General features: G+C 38.6%; 1 protein-coding gene across 3 annotated transcripts; it reads left to right on the forward strand.

Annotated features, from left to right (window-relative positions):
* Nucleotides 1-246: 246 nt before the first annotated feature.
* LOC129745319 (syntaxin-7) lies at nucleotides 247-22,983 on the forward strand. Of its 3 annotated transcripts, none has more exons than XM_055738312.1 (5): nucleotides 247-501; nucleotides 17,685-18,031; nucleotides 18,096-18,261; nucleotides 21,617-21,878; nucleotides 21,949-22,983. In XM_055738312.1, exons 2-5 carry the CDS (start codon nucleotides 17,748-17,750, stop codon nucleotides 22,125-22,127), a joined length of 891 nt encoding a protein of 296 aa, XP_055594287.1. In that variant the 5' UTR covers nucleotides 247-501; nucleotides 17,685-17,747; the 3' UTR covers nucleotides 22,128-22,983. The 3 variants fall into 3 exon arrangements, with proteins under 3 accessions (XP_055594287.1, XP_055594285.1, XP_055594286.1); XM_055738310.1 differs by having other exon boundaries at nucleotides 248-486; XM_055738311.1 differs by lacking the exon at nucleotides 247-501 and adding an exon at nucleotides 7,618-7,636.
* Nucleotides 22,984-23,031: the final 48 nt, after the last annotated feature.

The following is a 23,031-nucleotide window of genomic DNA, read 5'->3' on the forward strand; positions in this document are numbered from 1 at the left end:
GGACCATTTTGAAAACAGCTTGAAAACCATTGACAATTCCGCAAGTCAGCCGCCTCAACGAGTGCTCGAAATCAATCATAACAAAAACAAAACTAAACAAAAGAAAAAGAGACAAACACATTCACTCTTCTATATAGTGCTTCTCGCTCGCTCCTTGTGCAACGCATCAGGCAGCAGCTCGAAAACAACAACAAAAGAGAGAGCTCAATCATATGTTCGCTTTGCTCTACTCGGTCGGGGTTGTTTTGTTCACAGTTCACAAAACGACCGTCGACAGCGCTCCATTCCAATCAACGACAGGAACGAAACTGCGAAATGATACAGTGATGATGGCTCAGTAAAAGTGAAGTGCTTTATTGGATGGGATCCGAAGAAATTGAAATTTAACTTTAACTAGGCTTCAGAAGTGAAGTTTTAAGATCGGGTTCTAGTGCTAACAGTTGCTGGCTAACTATTGAACTAGTGAAAGATACCCTCGGGATTTCCGTAAGTAGACTAGAGGTGATTTCCGAGGCCAAATTTATAAGGGCGACCGACCGATGTCTATATGGATGTGTGTATATTTTACTCCAAGGGGCGGACCGAATATGGGCGAGGTAGGGTGGTTGGTGAATCAAAATGTATAGAATGCTATCTGACTCATATGATGTAGTCGGTACACTACAGCTGGTTTGTTGTGTATATGCAGGTACATCAAATAATAGTTGCCTTTATCATTAAGGGATCTTATAAATCATCGCTGGAACGAATAAAAAAATAAACTTCCATTTCACCAGCTCGATAAAAGAACTGTGAAGTTCTTTATACCGAAAGTCAGCTAAATTTCTGGACGATTCGGGTATCGGATTTCAATCTCACGGTATGATAGTAGGACTTCTTTGACAATAAGTTGTATGGCTTTATCGCTGTGTGAGAAAATGTTTATCTTTTCTGATCCTTTGTGAAGTCATCATAGTTTTGGAAATAACCTCACCAATTCAAAACAGGTTATCACGAGACGGATAGTAAACGATAGTTTATGGTTTTTTTCGTTCTGGGGAATTTTTTCTTTCAAATTATTCAAAATTTCGTCATCTGTTAAACTGTTGAGGGGTATGTATCTTGTTTGAGAAGTTTTTGTTTTCGTGATCACTTTGGAGCTGCACAACACAACAAACTTTCGTGAAATAAAGTTTGTTGTTCTTGAAATACATTTGCAGCTTGTTGTGAAAGATATGCACACATCTGATATGCATGTGCTCACAATATTTATTTATTATCTTAGCGTTCTTTTCCTTGATCTCGTTTTACACAAGACTTATTGCCATTTGTGATTTCGATATGACGCTGTATGATCTCGGAAAGGTTTTAAAATAATGCTACTAACTTTAGCAAGTAACATAGTAAAGGGTTTCAGTTATAATAATATTATTTATTACCGACATTTAACTTAAACATACTTAATTAATCTAAAAAACTCTAAGTTTAATAGACTTTTTTTAATTTTTTGTACGGGTTTTTCGGAGTACTTTAAAGATATTACAACATCGCCTTACCCGAGTTAACTTTTATGGCTAAATTATACCTAATTTTGCTATCACTCCTAGAAAGTAAAATGTGGTATCGTTATGCCCAAAAAAAGGTGGAACAATGCTTAAATTTGGGTATAAATTTTCATATGTGTATATCTCAGTTATGGCAAGTGTAGGTCTCACTGAAACCTTAATGATACCTCGTTTAGCCACCATCCAAAAACGTGTATTGAGATGTCACTTTTTTGTGTTGAATGATTCTATAATTTGTTCTTAAAATTTCTTCGATTAGATTAATTTTTATTAATTTGATTTATTTTTATTCTTAGTTTGTATTCACAGAGAAATGAAAACAAAATAACGAGCGCATTATTCTGGTAATGACTGAGTCCGTGGTGGGTTCTAAGCTCAATTTAAAAATTTGATTTTTAGTTTTTGTAGCAGAAAATAAGGTACTAAATCATGCTATCGTGTTTATCCCATTTTTCTGATCTATGAAAGTGAACGAAACCTTAATGATGCCTTACTTAGCTGTCGTTAGAAAATCAACACTTAATCGTGCTATCATTTTGCTATTTATGCTTTGCTTTTGATATATAAATGAGACCCGATTTTGGCATCGGTAATAATACAACACCATATCATGCTCACCTTGAAAACTAAAATTCTCTGGTCACGATGCCCAGTCCATTTCTTGAATCTAGTTCCAACTTTGAAAACTTTTCTGGCTTTAGTTCTAGAAAATTATTCACACTCCTACACAGAAAAAAATTTGGACTATTACGTGTCATTGAAAATGGTTACCTTTAAAATGGTTACCATTTACCAAAAATGGTTACCATTCGTATTCAGTCGTCGTACAGTACAGACGTATTTTCGCGCACCGCCGTCAATTCAAATTAATTAGTGTACCCTAAAGCCGCCGCGTATATCAAAGTGCCAACGTTTGTTTAATTACCTTTTTTGTGCCGTGTTAACTGTACGAGGAAAAAAATGCCAAAGTGTCAAATTCCAACCTGCGATGTTATCGATGGCGTCCACCTTTGGACGTGTACGGGTCCCTGTCATCGAAGATTCCACGCCGCCTGTATCGGAGTGCAGCGGAATTGCGAGGAGTCTATAAAGCGATTTATGCTGCCAGTCTGCTATGACTGTCAGCATTCAATAAAGGACCAGATAGATCTGTCGAGATTAATGTCTCGACAGAATGAAATAATGGAGCAACTTAAACTCCAAAACAGCTCCCAGGAGAGAATTAGTTCACAATTAGTGAAATTTTCATGCCTGGAGACCTTGATTGAGGGTATAGATACGCTCTCAAATCAAATAAACGGTCTGAAAAAAGAGCTGTCATCGCTTAAAAAATTGGAACTGTCTAACACGGCGACAATACATGAAATTGTCCAGTCCTGCAACGAGGATAGTCGTTCGTTGAAGGCTGACTTCAGCCAGGCAGTATCAACAATATTAGCAGCCAGTCAATCACCAATAGACATTCAAGCGGATCTTGATAGTCTAAGACTGGAAATAGGGGAACAACACCGTAGCTGCTATATAAATTTCGAACAGGAGCTCACTCCTACGCTCCAGTCAATCGCGGTGGAACTGAACGCGTTGAGAGCTACAGTGAGGAATCCTGGTGTAAACGAGGACCTTATTGATGAATTACGGTCCATTCACGACGCTGTGAAAGCCAAACCGGCCGATCATCAACACGACTCAGGACCAACTCTAGCCGAGGAAATTGCTTCGTCGTCAAGGGTAAATCCATCTACTTCGTCTAGCGGCTGGAGACGAATCGGTAACAAAATGCTTTGGAAGCCTCAACAGTACTGGGAAGAATACGACGAAAGGAAACGGAAGCGTGCGGCTCAAGACAAGGCCGCGGAAAAAGCCAGGCGAAAACAGCATAAAAAACAGCAGCATCATCAACGACAAAAAGAAATGTTCCTATCAAGAAAACAACAAAAGCAGTCACGAAAACAATCCCCCGTAAAAAATTCATCAAAAGCAAGAGCCACTACTGATAAAGAGCTCCTGGCTGCCGCAAAAGTCGCTTTTAATAGAAAATCAACTCCGAAAGCGAAGATCCCGACCTTCATCAACTTCCAACGGGGAGAAACATTGAACCCCGGTCCTAGTTCTGCTTCACCAAATGTGCTAAGGCATCGAAAAAGGCCTTCAAATATTCCTGCGCCACTCCCGGTCTCTCCACACCATCCATACGCTACCTTCAATCAGCCATTCACCGCACCTCTAGTTGCACCGTGCTGTCACCACGACCCATCGGCATTATATTTCAACCCGGTAATGTATAACAACCCATATTTTCTGCCGAACCGACGCGTGCCTATGTAAGCACTAGCTCCTCTGTACTTATAAACCAAGCGGATCATGTTACCATTCGTTCGCGCGATCACCCAGTTATCAATAATAAAGAAATTGTGGCATATTGCCAAAACTTTAACAGAATGCGAAGCGCATCTAAACTAAACACAATTCATAAAAATTTAGTAGCAAGTAATTATACTATCATTTTGGGAACCGAAACAAGCTGGGATGATAGTATAAAAAGCGAGGAAATTTTTGGATCGCTTTACAATGTCTACAGAGATGACCGAAATTTCAATTTGTCTGACAAGAAATCAGGCGGAGGCGTTGTAGTAGCAATAAGCTCTGCTTTCGATTCTGAGCTCATTGAAATAACTAAGCACAAAGAATTTGAGCAGGTGTGGGCAAAAGCTCAAATCTTCAAGGAAACTCATATTTTTGGATCGATCTACTTTCCTCCAGAATATGCCAGTAAAGATTATTTCCAAAAGTTTCTACTGAGCATAACAGAATTATTCAAAAGCTTCCAACCCGAATTCAAAATTCACCTGTATGGCGATTTTAATCAATCGAATCTACAATTTTTACCCGATGAAGATAATGAAGCAATCCTTTTACCGATTTTTGGAGATAATGAAACATTACAATTCCTTTTCGACAATCTTTCTACCTTATGTCTTAATCAAATAAATCATGTGAAAAATGCCTGCAATCGCTATCTCGATTTACTGTTTTCAAACTTGACTGATGACTTTTGTATTTTGGAAGCTACTAATCCAATTTGGAAAAATGAGATCTTTCATACAGCTATCGAATTTTCAATTATATGTTCTGACAACAAAGGAATACCAGAATACGAATATGAGGAGACCCTTGACTTTTTCCATGCAAATTACACGATGATTAAAACTAAATTACAATCAGTTAATTGGCAATCATCATTTCAATGTGAAAACCAAACTGTTAATAAGGTAGCTATTTTTTATAACATTCTTGGTAAAATCTTGAGTAAATATGTCCCAATAAAAATAAAGCGACGAACGAATAATAACAGAAATCCGCCATGGTTTTCAAAAGAGCTAAAGCATCTTAGAAATAAAAAGCAGAAAGCGCATAAAAACTGGAAAAAGACACCATCGTTAGCTAATAGTTTAGAATATCAAGAAGCATGCAACCAACTAGCCATATGCATTAATACCTCCTTCGAAGAATATAATAGGAAAACAGAGGAAAACATTAAATCTAACCCAAGAAGCTTCTTCAAGTATGTAAGTTCCAAATTGAAAAGTAATAATTTTCCATCTCGTATGCACTTGGACAGCGCTAACGGTAATAATTCCCATGAAATATGTAATTTGTTTGCCAATTTCTTCCAAAGCGTTTACACCAGTTTTTCGGAAGCCGATCGCGACACTGCGTTTTTCGATTATTTTTCCGACTCAGCATCATTGACTGTGGTAGATTCAATCACCCTTGAGGAAATACACAAATCAATTTGCTCCCTGGATAGCTCCAAAGGGCCCGGGCCTGATGGAATTCCTCCATTACTTTTAAAAAATCTTGTAAATGAACTAAGTATGCCCTTGTTTCTATTGTTCAATTCATCGTTGAAATTCGGTGTTTTTCCTCAAGTATGGAAAGAATCTTTTCTTGTACCTATTTTCAAATCTGGGAAAAAGTCTGACATTAAAAATTACCGGGGTATAGCAATCTTATCGTGCATACCGAAACTTTTTGAAGCAATAGTGAATCAAAAAATATATAATCAAATTAAAACACTCATAACTGAAAAGCAACATGGATTTGTTAAAGGACGATCTACAGCGACTAATTTACTTGAATTCGTTTCTTATAATATTCACTCTATGGATCAAGGAAATTCCGTTCAGGCTCTATACACGGACTTCAGTAAAGCTTTTGATAGAATCGACATCCCTTTGTTAATTTTTAAACTACATAAAAACGGATTCAGTACACAACTGCTGAAATGGATTGAGTCGTATTTGACAAACCGTACACAAATTGTTAGATTCAATGGTTCACTTTCGAAAAGCATCTCCGTTACATCTGGTGTGCCTCAAGGCTCCCATCTCGGTCCCTTATTATTTATCTTATACGTCAATGACATAACTTATTTACTGAACCAGCTAAACGTGCTTATATACGCAGACGATATGAAGCTTTATATGATAGTCAACAACGAAGAAGATTTCAGGGTGTTTCAAAATGAAATAAATATTTTTTACAAATGGTGCAGTAAAAGTCTTCTTGAACTAAACGTGAAAAAATGTTCACATATTGTATTTACAAGGAAAAAATATCCGTCATATGAAATTGTTACATTAGGAAATGAGCCTGTGGAGAGAATCAATAAGATAAGAGATCTAGGTATTATATTGGACTCAAAACTCACCTTTGTAGATCACTATAACTCAGTAATTCAAAAATCAAATAGTATGCTTGGCTTTATAAAACGTTTTAGTTATAATTTTCAAGACCCATATACATTAAAAACATTGTACACAGCTTATGTCCGATCCATACTTGAATACTGCAGCGTTGTTTGGTCCCCCTTTCAAATTTCTCATAAAAACCGTTTAGAATCCATTCAGAAACGATTTGTTCTATTTGCTTTACGAAATCTAGGATGGTCTCAGAGCCAATTACCAAGCTACGAATCACGCTGTTTGCTAATAAATATTGAACCATTAAGTGTTAGAAGAGAATTTGCTGCAATCTCCTTTGTAAACGACATAATTAATCAGCGTGTTCAATCTACTTATCTACTAAATCAGTTAAACTTTTATTGTCCGAGTCGCCAGTTGAGAACCAGAAATCTGTTTATTTTAACCTCTGCTCGAACTGATTATGGTAAAAATAGTCCAATCAATTGTCTAATGCAGAATTATAATAAAAACTACCAGAACATAGATTTTACTATGTCTAAACAGCAGCTAAAAAGTGCTTTTTACGGCGACAGGCACTTAAGAACCTAATATTGTAGTATTTAAAGTAATATTAAGATTGTACTACTAGTTTTAAGAATATATATGTAGCCTACGATGTTTGGTGAAATAAATAAATAAAATAATTCAACCTGTAATTCAGAAATCACATAGTTTTCAATTGATTGGTTGAAAAATAAATGTTAAATCATTTGATATTACAGCAAATGTCCTGTAACAAAAAGGAGCAGGACATGTACTGTAGTTTTACAGGTCGAAGCATTATTTTTAAGTGAGAGCATTATTTACAGGCTGGTTTCGTGCATATGAATGTAGTGTGTCTTCGCTGTTGCTGCCAGTCACGTCAAGAAAAAAAAACACCGCAGGCCGTTAAAATTTCAGAGAACTTAAATTTGGCCAGAAAAAACCGTTAAAAGACAATAAAAGTACTGAAAACTTAGCGCACCAAGGCCGAAAACATCGCTAACGATGAAAGTAAGTTTTAAAATGGTTTTGTTTAGCGATAATTTTAATATTTTCTACCCCCCGTACAGCTCGCAGTAGATGCGAAAAACGAACTTCATCATCCGGCCGGACAAACACCGGAACAGTTCCAGCGCCAAACGAGGTGAAAACTGGGCAGAAACGACCATGCATCATCAACAGCAGCGGTAGAAGATTTTACTTTGGCGAAAAAACAACATCATCACCCGTCCAGATCCTCAATCACGATTGCGACCACACCACCAGTCACAACATTCCGGAGGCCCGAGTGAGAACCAACACCATAGCAGCCAATTTTTGGTCGCAGAAAACGCACCGAACCACCTGCGTCGGCGCCCTTTATTGGTAAAGTAAAAAAAGCCATTAAATCGAAAATTGTTCATTGATGTATTGAGGTTATTGTAATAAATATATATTTATTTATTTTATTTATTTATTTGACGTCAATCATTTGCGTAGACCGTTTTACATGTTTGCCTTAAATCTATATAAGTATAATGTTATGATAGAAGCACTCTCTTCAGTTCATTTTTGTTCATTGTTATATCAATTATGGTGCAGTATTTGTTATAGCAGATCATGATCTTATTTATAGGTCCATTTTGGGCATAGTTTGTTCTTTGTTTATTTATGTAGAAAAGATTCCTGTTTCTTAAATACCGAGTGGGAGAATAAAAGTTAAGTTTTTCTAAAATGTTTGCATCATTTACTCTTTGCCCAATAACATCATTTATAAAAGCTAACATTGCAAACTCACGTCGTTTATCAAGACTATCTATTTTAATTAACATACATCGAGATTCATACGAAGGTAGCTGATACGAGCTCCAACCTAACCTGCGTAAAGCATATAATAAAAACTGTTTTTGTACTGACTCAATGCGGTCTTTATGTGTACCTTGATATGGAGCCCAGACAACACTGCAGTACTCAAGAAGGGGCCTAACATATGTTACATACAGTGTTTTGATGGTATAGGGATCATTGAATTGAAAACTAAACCTTTTTATAAACCCGAGCATATTACTTGCCTTGTAAATTATGTTATTGTAGTGTTCTACAAAGGTCAGTTCAGAATCTAGTATGACTCCTAAGTCTCTGACTTGATTGCATCTTTCTACAGATTTTTGACCAATGGTGATGGTGTCCTGTCTTACATATATACATAAATATATACATAAATATATACATAAATATATACATATATACATAAATAGTATACGAATACAATTTGGTTTGTTCATTAATGAAATTTAATTCTATTATAATAAATCAAAATAATTAAATTACGTGCAGATTTCATAACTGGTCGCTTGAAATTACAGGTCGCTTGCAATTACAGATCGCTTGCAATTACAGGTCGCTTGATATTACAGGCCTGTAATTTTAAACTATCCTGTGAATTGCCATGTCCTCGACCTGTGAAATTACGGTAAATGTCCTGCTCCTTTTTGTTACAGGACATTTGCTGTAATTTTACAGAAAATAATTTTTGCTGTGTAGTTTTGTTTTATTTCCATTGAAGAATAAATTTCAGCCACCAAAAAACACCTCTGTCACCTACGAGCACAGCCTACCGAGCCGAGTGCTGATGTAGGACACATTATGCGGAAATTTTTCTCCATACGAAGCTAGGCATGCTTAGTGAGCTAACAGATTTCGAAAAATAAATGCGTGCCAAGGACTCCGTAACACACTGTTAGTCTCCATTTTCCGAAAGTTTTTTTTTGTTTCGATTATAGTCGTTTTAACATCTTTATGTCATCCGCGACTTATATCAACGGTGAAGTTGGCGGACAGTCATTGACAAACTTATTCGGTACAACTGTAATCGATGTTTACTTTTGGGCTCGAACTCATGGACATCGGCTCAGGAAGCAACGGACTTGTCAACTAAGCTATATCACAAGCCCTGAATTTTGTTTCCAGAAGTAACATTTTTAACACTGTTTTGTATTTATACGAATAGATGATGAGAGCTGAAGTAACAAATTAACTAATTTGTCACCATTTGCATCCACATTGTATTAATCCAATTTCGTTTTTCGCTGCCACCCAAATGAACTTTTAAAAATGGCTCAATAATATTTGGTCTTGGATGATCAAGATTAAACTGAACTCCTTTAGTTTATGTAGAAATATTTCCTATAAAAGGGCGAACATGAAATTTTTGCGACACATTCAACAGGACATAACTTTTTTTACCATCGGGTAAAAATTAACCAAATTTTGAATTTTTCTCATTGATGTATATTGTTTACATGCTGTCAAATTCGAAGTCGATTCAACGGAAATGGAGGTGATCCCACGCGAGTCGAGAGAACAAATTCTTTCCAAACACCTGGAATTTCCTGACCTGTAGCACCGGCAGTTGGGAAAAATGTTGAACATTCACCATTCAACCGTCTCCAGAGTGTTGAAGCGGTTCCAGGAGCAGTTGACTTTGAACCACGACAAAGGAGCTGGAAGAAAACCGGGACCGGAGAACAGAAAGACAGAAAGAAAGGTAAAGCGGATGATTAAAGTAAATCCCAACGTCTCAAGCCGTGATTTGGCTAAAAAGATCGGCATGTCGCAGAGCTACGTCCAGAATGCAAAGAAGAGAGCTGGATTACATACATACAAGGTACGGAACTTCCCAAACCGCGATGAACGGCAACAATCGACGGCCAAAACTCGGGCACGGAAGCTCTACAAGAAGATGCTGACAAAATATGGCAGCCGTGTGATGGACGACGAAACGTATATAAAAGCCGATTTTAAGCAAATTCTGGGGTTGAAGATTTTCACCGACAAGAGCAAGTTCGATGTGGACGACAAATTTAAGAAGAATAAATTGTCGAAGTTCGCCTCCAAATGTCTCGTTTGGCAGACCATCTGCTTTTGCGGACTGAGGAATGAGCTTTCCGTGACAAAGGGCACAGTAGAGGCGAGATCTACAAATCTGAGCGCCTCGAGAAGCGTCTTCTGCCGTTCTTGAAGCAGCACGACGAAACTCCGCTATTTTGGCCAGATTTGGCATCATGCCACTATTCTAAAAGTGTCCTGGAGTGGTATGAGGCCAATTCTGTCCATTTTGTTCCAAAGGACATAAACCCGCCAAACTGTCCGGAGCATTACTGGACAATAATGAAGCGGAAACTTCGGAAGAGCAAGAAACAGTCAAAGACGAGAAGCACATGTTTAGAAAATGGAAAAAAGAACTTAGAAACTGGTACCGGATGACACTGTAAAGACTTTGATGGAGGGCATCAAGCGAAAATGCATTCAATTTTACACTCCAAGGCTCCATCGATTAACTTTTCTTTTGATTTTTGAAGTAAATATATGTATAAAACAACCACAAAACCAAGAGCTCCATCAATTAACTTTTCTTTTGATTTTTGAATTAAATATATGTATAAAACAACCCCAAAATTTTGGCTTGATTCTAAACATTTTAAGAAAGTTGGCATGACATTTTCGGTGTCCCAATAATTTCGTGTTTGCCCTTTATGTAGAGATAATGTGTAGAATGTAAATAACCAAGAAACGTGAAAATTCAGGAAAAACAATAACGATAATTTTGTCAAAACCATTCGTAGTCTATTTGAAGTCTTTCAAAGACAAATTTGAAATTCCAATTATTTACCAAGAAGCAGGAACGTTTTCAATAATTTGTATGTTCGAATTTGAGTTACATTTTCCATTTTCAGTGTTCATCCAATTCATAGGTAAGCTGATTTCCCAGATCGATTGTTGATTTCGATTGTTTCATCGGATTGATTACTGTCAAAAATACAGGTTGTCATTGAGATTTGGTTCGATTTTAATTCGAAATCGGTCAGTTTTTTTGACAAGGCTTGCGTCGTCCGAAAAAGAGTTTCATTTTCGCGCGATTTCAAACCAAAACAGTATCCGATTTCGGACCGATCGATCCTTCTGATGAACGGATGCTAATCGAACCGATTTTCATGCTTTTTTTTCCGATCTGGGTTATGATACGTTTGCACAAACCGGGAAGATAACGTGCGAAATTCTATATTATCAGGAATGTGTGAATTATTTTACATAAAATAGGAAGTGATCTGGAAACATTATTTCTATATAAGTCTTACTAAAAGCTGCCAACCAAGATTTCCAAACAAAGAAAAATCAATTACAAAAATTTCAGACAGAAAATCTGATTTACTGCCAGGCCTTGGAAGATCTGGCTTGGATATTTAAACTTTACGGAATTATTTAAAACGCTTTCGCTTCGTTTTTGCTATAACTCTATGTCAAGGGTAAATTGAAGATGGATACAATTTCAGGATAGAATAAAAGGAATTTAAAAAAGAAAATTCTACTTCCTATGAGCTTTTATTTGTAATCGGCGAACGGCCGAATACCAAAAATTGGCCTTTTCAACTATTCGGCGAAACGAATATTCGGTCGAATATTCTGTTGAGTTTTCAATAGAAATGCAACTTTTAATACTTCCATTTCTAATAGAAATCTTCTATTTTTGCCATCTTAATGCACCTCATGTTTTTAGGTCGATTATTCCCAACCAGATGTATTAGATGTTCTATTTGATTTTCAAAATGTCACCATTACCTGAAAGGACATCAGATGACTTGTCGCTTCTAGGACGTTTATCACAAAAGACACACGCTCTTTTTTGTAAACTCAAAATTAAGTAGTTTTGGTTCAAAACAGCACTTCGGTGGCTTCCCTCAACTTTGAGTTCGACTGGGCAATAGCAAAACTAAGTTCCGATAGGCATACTCAATACTAAGTTCGGCAGCCGAACTCGAATTTATCCTTTTTTTTTCGAGGGTAGCTGATTTTCAGGGAATTGAATGATGATTAAAATTTGTTGTACCCGGATGTTGCTGTTCCGGTACATTGCATTGCAATAACAGAGCGGTGGAAAGCTTTGACATTCCCAGTCAAAGAAAACTTCCGGATGTTACTTCCCACGGGAAGTAAACAACATCCGAAAGTTTCCGGACATTCCAAGCCGCTCACCATATGATGACAATGACGGACAGAATTTTACGCTGACACGGTGAACATGCATTTCATTATGAAGTTCCTTCATAGTCTTCCGGTAATTGTTCCGGAACGACATAATTTTGGGACGTGTTCGTTGGTTGCTGTTTCGGTTCGGACTGAACTCGCTAAGTGTTTTCAGTCTAACAAAGAGAGTTCAATTTTTAGTTCATAAGGTCGAACTCAGCTTTGATCCCTCGCCGAAGGAAAAAAAAGGGTTCAATTTTGAGTTCGCAGTTCGAACTCCGTTTTGATCCGTCGCAAGGAGGAAAAAAGGGTACTTAACTTTAAGTTCATAGAATCGAACTATGTTTTGAACCTCGGTCATACTTAATTTTGAGTTAAAAAAAAAGAGCGTGCATTGGATTCCAGTTTAAACTGGGACAAAACAGGTGCCAAGCTATTTGAAATTGATTTTTTTAAATATCGAATGAGATGAATGTCTAATTTTTGCTACATGTCATCAATATAGTTGCCAAAAAGAACGTTGATCTTTAACCTAAGGCATACACATATCCACACGTCTGAGTATGAATGATTTTTTTAAAAATTTGTAAAAAAAAAACGGAAAATCTAAACAGAAACTAGGCATTATTCTCAAACATATTAGGGTAAAAAGAAATAAAATTACTTGAAATTTAAAGTTTTCGTCGAATTACAACAGCAGTGTGCAAAGCGTACCTAACGAATAAATTTACTTTAAAAATCGTTTTATAACAAAAAATTTTAAATTTTTCCAAGAGACATTTGATTGTTTTAATTTGATTTACCAAAAAATCAAAAAAAAACCGGGTAAATTGCGGAAATTTTTAAAAAATATGTGGCCTACCCGGTCCGACTTATCGTTTCACGAATTCTCCATTTGGTTTATGGGCAAACAAGCAAGTAAGATAATTTGGATAAATCGAGAAAAATGAGAATCAAAGTATAAAGCTATTTACAGTGATAAGCTTATTCACATTGAAGCTTTTTCAACATTACTTTTGGATATTTAATAAATTATCCCTCATCAGTTGAAAAAATTGACAAGTCTGTTCTTGTATAACTTTGAAAAAATAAATATCCGACCTATTCTAGCTCAACTATTCGGTGAGAATATTCGGTACATCTCTAGTTGCAGCGCACACAGGGGTTAAGCTGAAGACACTCGTAAGTTTCAATAAAATGCAAATTAGCTGTCCAAAAAACCTTCGAGCAAAACTCTTAATGAATGAAGGTTTTAAAGAAACGCAGTAAGTTTCAATAAAATAGAAATATTTAGGCTGTTCCGGAAACCATTGAAATAACCTCCCTATATTTGTTTTTTGTTCTATGAATTATCCAATAGGATGAAAATCCCATAAAATGTTTATCTTCTTTCATTTAAATGTAGTGGTCATGCATAGTTTTGCTTGAGAGCTCAAGTCTTTATGCCAGTAGGAGTGCTTTTCCAATCATATCATCTTTGGTACAGTACACTTTTCAGCGCCTTTTTGGCACTGAGATTTACTAAATCGGCATTGCATTTTCGCAACCTCTTCTATGGGTGTTGTTTTATAATGGTTTCACAGTTTGCTCAAAACCACCTGTCCCCAGAGTTTTTTTTATCTTATAAGCATGTTATTACTGCTTTTTCATGGGGTAACTTTTTATTGGAAACAATTTCGACGGTTTCTATTTATTTATTTATTGGGTATATATCAACGAATCACGTATTGATCCTAATGATTAGACTTAAAAGTAATATTAATATAAATTATCAAAAAAGTATAAACTACAGACTACACAGTTCTTAACATCGCTAGAATTCTTCTTTTAAACATATTCCTGGAAGTATCAAAGTCGAAGAGCTCTGAAAAACGGTTGAATGTCCTTATAATACCGATCAGGGCACTATTGGCTCCATAGTTGTTCTGGCGAAAAGGAATGTGAAGCTGAAGGTTCCGATTTCTTAGTCCTGGAGGTCGTACGCTCAGGTTGATAGTTTCCAGCAGCATGGGGCAGTCTATTTTCGAAGCCAGAAGATCGGAGACAAATAATGCACGAATGGTAGCTCGCCGGGCTTGGAGCGTGTCCAAGAATATGAGGAAGCAACGATTCTCGTATCGTGGGAGGCGGAACGGATCTTGCCAATTCAAGCGTCTCAAAGCGTAACGTATAAAGCGTCTTTGGGTGGCCTCGATTCGATCAGCACCATTCTGAAAATAGGGACTCCATACAGCAGATGCATACACCAAAGTTGAGCGGACAAGGCTACAATAGAGACTTTTCAGGCAGTAAATGTCTTTGAAGTCTTTAGTCACGCGAAAGACAAATCCCAAACTTCTCGATGCTTTGTCGACTACATAGTTAGTGTGCGACTTAAAGGCCAACTGTTGGTCAAGAATTACACCTAAATCATTTACTTGCTTTGCTCGAGCAATTATCTGGTTTCCAAGGAAATAATCAGCAGTTACAGGAAGCCGTTTACGAGAAAAGGTGATGACCGAGCATTTTTTGCGGTTTAATGGCAGGCAGTTGTCGTCGCACCATTTGGCAAAATTGTCAAACTGTCGCTGTAAAAGTACAGTATCTCCAGAACATTTTATAGAGTAGAAAAGCTTCAGATCATCTGCATAGGCGAGTTTTGGACCGTCAAGTAGTAAAAGCACGTCATTGAAGTAAATCAGGAACACTACTGGGCCTAGGTGGCTGCCTTGAGGCACGCCTGATGTGGCAGAGAATTGTTTGAAACATGAGTTACCAGATCTTACAGAGAATTTGCGTCCAATGAGGTAACTGCGAAACCAATCTAATAAGGACCCGCAAATTCCCAGCCTTTCCAGCTTCGCAATAGCTATTTCGTGGTTCACTTTGTCAAAAGCAGCCGACAAATCGGTATAAATTGCATCGACTTGAGAACCGGCAACAAAACTGTTTTGCACGAATGATGTGAATGTCAATAAGTTCGTAGTCGTAGAACGCTTGGGCATAAATCCATGTTGATCATTACAAATATATTGCTTGCAAAACGACAAAATTGGGTCGAAGATAACGAGTTCGAACAATTTAGCTACAGCACACAAAGCCGATATTCCTCTGTAGTTATTAATATCCCTTCTTTCGCTTTTTTTGTAAACCGGGAACATAAAAACATTCTTCCACAACGACGGAAAGATAGCTTTGTCAAGCGATGCGTCAAATATGCGTTTGATAGGACTTACTAGATGAGGCATGAAGCATTTCAAAAAAGTAGCTGGTATGCCATCGGGGCCCGGGGAAACAGAATTTTTCAGTTTAACAGTCGCCTTTAGAATAGTTTCTTCACCAAAAGAGATGTTGTTTAAAAGAGTATTCAAAGATGGAACGTTTCTAGTTGCACTAGCTTTTTGTTCTGAGGAAATAGATCCGGAAGTGAAGACGCTAGAAAACTTTTTAGCAAAAAGATTGCATATATCGTGGTCCGACGATGCCGTCTCGTCATCCAGAAACAGGTAAGTTGGTAATCCCGACTCTTTCCGCTGGTCTTTGACGTGTTTCCAAAAAGACTTAGGGTTTTGTTTAAAATTCCGTTGCAATCGAGATAAGTAATTCTGGTAGCATTTGGCGCTGACTTTTTTAAACGCTGAATTCAGCTTACGAAATTCATCCTTTGAAGAGGGTGATTTGAGCCTGTTGTAGTTTCGAAGAGCTTTGCGCTTCATAGTTTTCATGCGTTTCAAACCTTTGGTAATCCAAGGCGCTCGAGCATTTACGGCAGCAAGACGTTTCGGCACATGTAGATCGATTAGGGGAGAGGCGGGCTATATGCGCATATTAAGGAAAGCACTCATTATCTCCCATATTCCAATAGATAGGAGTCTGAAAACTATATACACATGAGCGGACATCTGTTTTGTATACGTTAGAGCAATTTTTCTGTTGAAATCTCTTACAGTTTTTGTGAAAATAGTTTTATAATAAAAGAAGTCAAAATAGCCGATTTCGGAAACTGGCGGGCTAAATGCGCATATTTATGTTTTTAGCTATATTTCATTAACACTTGCAATATTTTGATATTATTTAATTGAAAATGGTAGAAACTGATGTTAAGCATACGTCAAGGCTGAGATTTTGGTGAAATTTTTTACATCACTAGTTCTTTTGCATGAAACATAGTTAAGTATGCCATATGGGCATATTTCATGGTAATATTTTGTTAATATCGTATTTTCATCGGAACACTATGAAGTTCTTCTTTTTTCGCTGTAAGATCATGATTTGAGCGTAGATTCAATGTTTAAATAATACAAAGGAAAAAAAATTTAAGACTAATCTATTATTGTTGATATAGGCATTTTACCTGCCTTGATATGGGCATTCAGAACCTGTCTCTTATTCCAATATCTGATCATTTACAACTTTGCCGAAAGCTTCAATTTGTTGAATTTCCGATTTCCAGATGAATAAGAAAGAAAACCCATTAAAATTTTTGTTCATAGAATCTGTACGCACGATAATTAAAGTTCAATATATTATAACAAAACTGACAAAAATCTTGTTTGAATTTTTAAATTTTTTTGGCTTTATATAACAATCAAATTTCTTCATGCCATGTTTCAATAGCGTATTACCCTCAAATTGCACTGAATAGATACGTTAAATCTCCAGCCAATCGGCTGTATGCGCATATTACCCAACATGCGCATTTAGGAACACTTCCCCCTATATGATTTATGATGTGTGTAAATTTTTCTGCTGCAGCGTTGGGATCGGATCGATCAAGCTCAGCTTCCCAGTCAACAGAGTCAAGCTCGTGAGAAATAGCCTGGAAATCAGCGTTTTTAAAATCAGAGTATAATCGAGAGTATCTTAAGTACTTTTCAAAACATCAAATTAATTACCTTAGATTTTAAATAGTCTGTAATAGTTTGAAATTTGATATGAATTTGTAAACTTCATAAAAAAAATTATTGCTCTACCTCTAAAATGAAATATCCTGTATAACGGTAAGATGATGTGTAAACCAACAACCATTTTTTTCATTTCCAACGAAAAGTTCATGAGTTCTGATAAGAAAAGTAACACTAAAAGTAAAATTAGTCAAACCAGCAATCAAACCCCAATTATGCCTTGCCGAACATCATCAACTTTCATTCGATTTATTCTAAACATGCTTCCGCTTAGTCTCTTATCAACGACAACTAGGGCTGTAAGAAAACGACAACTTCGGTAAAAGTCAGAATGCTATCGCGCTCCCAGCAGCAAAAAGTGATTCAACAACATGAATGGATGCGAAAGTGTTTCATTCGAATTACTACACGGTCCAGCCCAGAAAAACCGCTGATATAGACATTGTGTAATTGGTTCCCGATTAGACTGCTTTAAGCCACTCACTTGATCTTGGTCAGTTTCCGATAATAGACTCTTTTCTCAAAAGCTATTTGGACCACAGACTTTATTAAGAAGGAGAGTGCTTTGAGGCCACAAACAGCACCAACGGATGTCACGCGAAGGATCGGGCCTATCCCGGGCAGCAGGTGGTATATCTGGAGCAGGAGGACACCGCGATTACGGAGCGATCAGTAGTACTAGTAGCAGCAGCGCTGCTATGGCTTCGGCTAGCGATCCCAGTAGCTTCGGAGGGTTTAGCCCGACCGAATTCATCTCACTGAGTGAATCGATCGCGGCCAACACCATCTTCGTGAAGCAAAGCTGGCAGTTTCTGGAGAAGGCAAACCGGACCATCGGGACCCCGAAGGATAATCAAGCGCTGAGGGATAAGGTGTAAGTTTTCTGGGAAATTATAACTTCAAATTACGATTATTTATTTTGTTTTCGATATTTTCAGCCATGATATCCAAACCGGAACCAATCAGAGGATTTCGACGACCAGCAAAGATCTGCAGCGGCTCACGGTGGTGGTCCGCGGAGGGGACAAGCAACAGAAGCTTCAGGTGGAAAAACTGACCTCCGATTTCACCCATGTGGTACAGATGTATTCCAAGAGTCAGCAGGTGAGTGTGACATGCCAAATATGTTTCTTGTGAGAGTCATATTGCTTAAAACATGCTTCGGAAAAAAGATTAGGTAGGTAGATTAGCTACGGAATACTGGAAAAAAAATTTCACTTAGTGTCCAAGAAAGCTGAAGTTAGAAGCTATACGTTGCACACAAGGATATAGGTATATCTATGAAAATTTTAGTTCAAGATCATGACCACAAAAAATGTTAAAAAGTGGTGTATAATCCGTACTTTTCAATCAATGAACAGTCCAAATTGTTTAAGTCACACCAGATAAATTTTGAAAAGAGGATTGAAAAGTTGACGTAGCGGATTAGGGTTAATTGATTTTATGCCTACCAGTGTGCCTTTTAAAAATCGTTTTGGCTGCGTGTTTGAACTTGAAAGACGTATTGTTCCTCACGCTGTGGCGTGGCGGACAAGGCTAAGAGTTTACCCCTAATTTTCAAGCAGCCCTAGACCAATGTATTAGGACCGGTGGACTGAGTTGAAGAGAGAAGGTACGTCAATGATCGTGCAAGTTGTCCAGCCAACGATTGAAATTGTGTCCAAATGTGCGGGAAAATTAGTAAATTTGAGTTCAAATGAGAGAAACAAGTGCTCAGAGAGAGAGAGAGAGAGAGAGAGAGAGAGAGAGAGAGAGAGAGAGAGAGAGAGAGAGAGAGAGAGAGAGAGAGAGAGAGAGAGAGAGAGAGAGAGAGAGAGAGAGAGAGAGAGAGAGAGAGAGAGAGAGAGAGAGAGAGAGAGAGAGAGAAATTGTGCGAATTGTCTCTTAAGCCCTACATAACCTAAGGGTCCGGCGCCGATTGACCGACGCATAGGGCTGAGATAAAAGATCTCAACTGCTGGCGATCCGGAGCCAGCGTCTTCACTTGCTGCTAGCCAAGGTTCTCGTCAACTGTGCGGATTTCAGCGGCTAGACTACGCCGCCACGAGCTTTTGGGCCTGCCTCTTCTTCGATGCCCATCTGGATTCCAGTCTAGCGCCTCTCTGCAAATCTCGTTTTCATCTCTTCGCAGCGTGTGCCCAATCCATCTCCACTTACGTTCCCGAATCTCGATTTCTAGCGCCTTTTGATGACACCGGCGATGAAGTTCCACGTTTGAGATCCAGTTTCCAGGCCACCAAGCGCGGATGATGTTCCGCAGGCAGCAATTCACAAAAATTTGCAGTTTTCGCGTCGTCACCGCATATGTGCGCCAAGTTTCACACCCGTACAACAATACGGATTTGACGTTCAAGTTGCAGATTCGGATCTTAGTTCGTAGAGAGTTCTGGCGTGAGCGCCAGGAGACTCGCAAACGCAAATCGGGCTTTTCTGATCCGGGTTTCGATGTCCTTCTTGGTACCACCATCAGGCGTAATTTGGCTACCAAGATACTGGAAGCAATCCACTGTCTCAACCTGTTGTCCAGCTACCACGAAATTTGAACGATTTTCTGTGTTGATTTCCATAGACTTGGTCTTTCCGACATTGATTTTGAGACCTGCTGCCTTGGAGCTTTCGGTGAGGTCGTCGAGTTTGCTCTGCATGTCTTGTTGTGTTTGGGCGAGCAAAACAATATCGTCTGCCAGGTCAAGGTCGTTCAGTTGCTCAATTGATGAAGGATTCCACGGCAATCCTCGGTTTGGTCTACAGTCAATCGATCCAGTCAAGATCTCATCCATTACGATGAGAAAAAGCAGCGGTGACAAAAAACATCCTTGTCTCACTCCAGCAGTTACCGGGATTGGTTCGGACAAGTCACCGTCTCGCAAGACTTTACACGAAAATGCCTCGTACTGTGCTTCGATGAGATGGACTAGTTTCTCTGGGACCCCGCGTCGTCTTAGAGCAGCCCAGATGATTTCGTGGTTCAGTCGGTCAAATGCTTTTTCGAAATCAACGAACACCAGCTGGAGAGGGTCCTGGAATTCGTTGATTTGTTCCAGTATTATTCGTTCAGGATCACTTTGCAGAGTACTTTGAGAGTTGTACAGATCAAAGTTATGCCACGCCAGTTACCACACTCGGACAGGTCTCCTTTCTTCGGGAGTTTACAAGGATACCCAGCATACAGTCGGCCGGGAATGTTGCAGTTTCCCAAATGTCAGCGAAAAGACGGTGCAACATTTGTGCTGACAAGGCAGGGTCGGCTTTCAGCATTTCAGCAGGAATGCAATCGATTCCATGCGTCGTGATAAAGGCATTCTTGATTCTACACCAGGACGAGGTGATGGTCAGATGCAATGTCTGCGCTTCGTTTGTTGCGGACATCAAGAAGGCTCCTTCTCCATTTTCCGCGGATGCCGATGTGGTCAATTTGATTTTCTGTTCGGCCATCTCGGGATACCCAAGTGACCTTATGTGCTGGTCGATGGGGGAAGAGAGATCCACCGATCACCATGTTGTTGTTGCCACAAAATTCTACAAATAGCTCTCCGTTTTCGCTCATCTGTCCTAGACCATGGCACCCCATGATGCGCCCAAGGGCCTGATTATCGGAGCCAATCTTCGCATTGAAGTCGCCCAAGTGGATTTGAATGTCACCTTTCGGAATTTTCTCAACCGCGCTGTTCAATTGACTGTAAAACTGCTCTTTCTCCTGTAATTCGGCAACGTCAGTTGGCGCATAACACTTGACCATTGTAAGGTTTCTAACCCGTGTTCTGAATCTGGCTACGATTATTCTTTCGTTTAATGGTTCCCATCTTATGAGGGCCGCATGGGCCTGCGGGCTTAAAAGGAAACCAACTCCTCGTTCCCGAGTAGCGTGTTCTCCTCGTATGCCAGAGTAAAGCAGTATTTGCCCGGACTATGTCTTGTGTTCTCCAATGTTAGGCCTCCGCTCAGTCGCAATATCTCTAGCTTGAGACGGCTAGCTTCTCTAGCAAGTTGAGTCATTTCTTTCGGATTCCGTAACAATTCTATGAATCGGGAGCAGTAGGTTGTTAGCCTAAAGTCCCTATCCCGCGATGGGGCCGCCATCTTGGACTTAGCTGGCGGGAGCCGCATTTCATAAATTCAGCCGCTCGCTGCGAGACAGACGCTGTTTGAGCCGCCCCTGACCTGGAGAACAGACGCTCGGTTGTTGTTGCACGCCGCCTCTGACCTGGAGAACAGACGCGTGCGGCTACCTTCTCAGGCTGCATGCGACCAAAGCATGTCTCTTAAGCCTTATAACCAAAATAGCCTTCTCGTTATTTAAATCATAACTCAGGTGAATTTTTTGGGCCGATGTAAGATGAAAAAAGATAAGATAAACCAAAGTATTGATTGCCTCGGAAATAGATGTACCTAAAAGTAGTATAAAGTAAATCAGATGCATCTCCAAAAAAATTACTCATTATTCTTCACCCGAAACCAGATAATTGCTGCCAAAATGAAACAAGTGCTGCTGGTAAACGCTTCGCAGCAGGATGATTTCAACCAGGATTCGTTCGGAACCGCTAGCCAAGAGCAACTGGTCCAGCAGCAGCGGCAACAGATGCAGCAAACGATGCAATTCGAACAGGACATGCTGCTGGAGCGGGAACAGCGCTTCCGTCAGATTGAAGCCGACGTGCTGGACGTCAACCAAATCATGAAGGAACTTTCGAGCATCACCCTACAGCAGAGCGAAGTCGTCGGTGGGTCTAAAAACTTAAAAATGATTTTAGAGAAGAATATTTTTAGAACTGTTTTTTTTTTCTTTTACAGATACAATCGAAAACACGATCGAGCACACGGTATCAAACGTGGAATCGGGTGCATCCGAACTGGAGAAGGCAGCCGAGTATCAGAATCGATACCGCCGCAAGGTACTGATCCTGCTGATCATAGCTGTGATATTAGGGGTTATTATTACCGGCATCATTGTTTCCAAGTTGAAGAGCTAAGAAAACAAACGGCCAAACCAACCTCGTCAGTGATTCCGTTGAACTTATTTGAACGTTTCTTGAAAGTGAACCTTGAACAACCCACGTCTTTAAGCTCGTTTCGTTATTTATTATCTACCTATCAATACATATACACTAAACCCACACAGGTATTTTAAACACTTTGAGGTCCTTTAGATTTTCTGTTATCTGAGGTGTACGTGTTTATGTAAAGAATAAACTATATTTCTAAGAAATAAACTACAGTCTATGATAACTGATCAAAAAATTAAGTCTACATAAATGGTGCAAACAAACTTTCTCTAAAGGAAGATCAATTTTTCAGCGTTTGAAACATAGAATTCTAGGTTAGGTTTATCTATTGGAAGAAATACGAGAGTAAAGAAACAATAAATTTAAAAACATGATTAATAAGTTGCCTAATGGATTTCTGTTTTCGGCGAAAATCGTCATAAAAGTACCATACATAGTTGATACACATTAGTAATTATCTGAAAAAAAAAAAACAAATTCTACGTACGCTTGATCGGAGCTTGTTATTATGATTGGCGCTGCTCATTGTTGTTGTATTGAATAGTAAAAAAAATCAAACAACCCGGACCGAAGCTCGAAAAGATACGGCTAAAGGTCCTTGAACCAAGATATACCGAAAAAGTAGAAGTGACCACACATACTTATGTACACTACATTATCAAAGTAATTTAAAAAAAAACGAATGGCGAAACATTCTTGCTGGACTTCATATTACAACTACCAATCTAACTTAAAGAAAGCAGCAAATTTGGAATGAAGGACTCTTCGTTTTGGCTGCAGGAGGAAAACTACAAAAGAAAATGAATTAAATAAAAACATGTAAAAGACAAAAAATGTCTTTGAGTGCAATGAAAAGAACATTCCCATCAAC

The sequence above is a fragment of the Uranotaenia lowii genome, chromosome 2 (genome assembly GCF_029784155.1).
Source record: "Uranotaenia lowii strain MFRU-FL chromosome 2, ASM2978415v1, whole genome shotgun sequence".
Lineage (NCBI taxonomy): Eukaryota > Metazoa > Arthropoda > Insecta > Diptera > Culicidae > Uranotaenia > Uranotaenia lowii.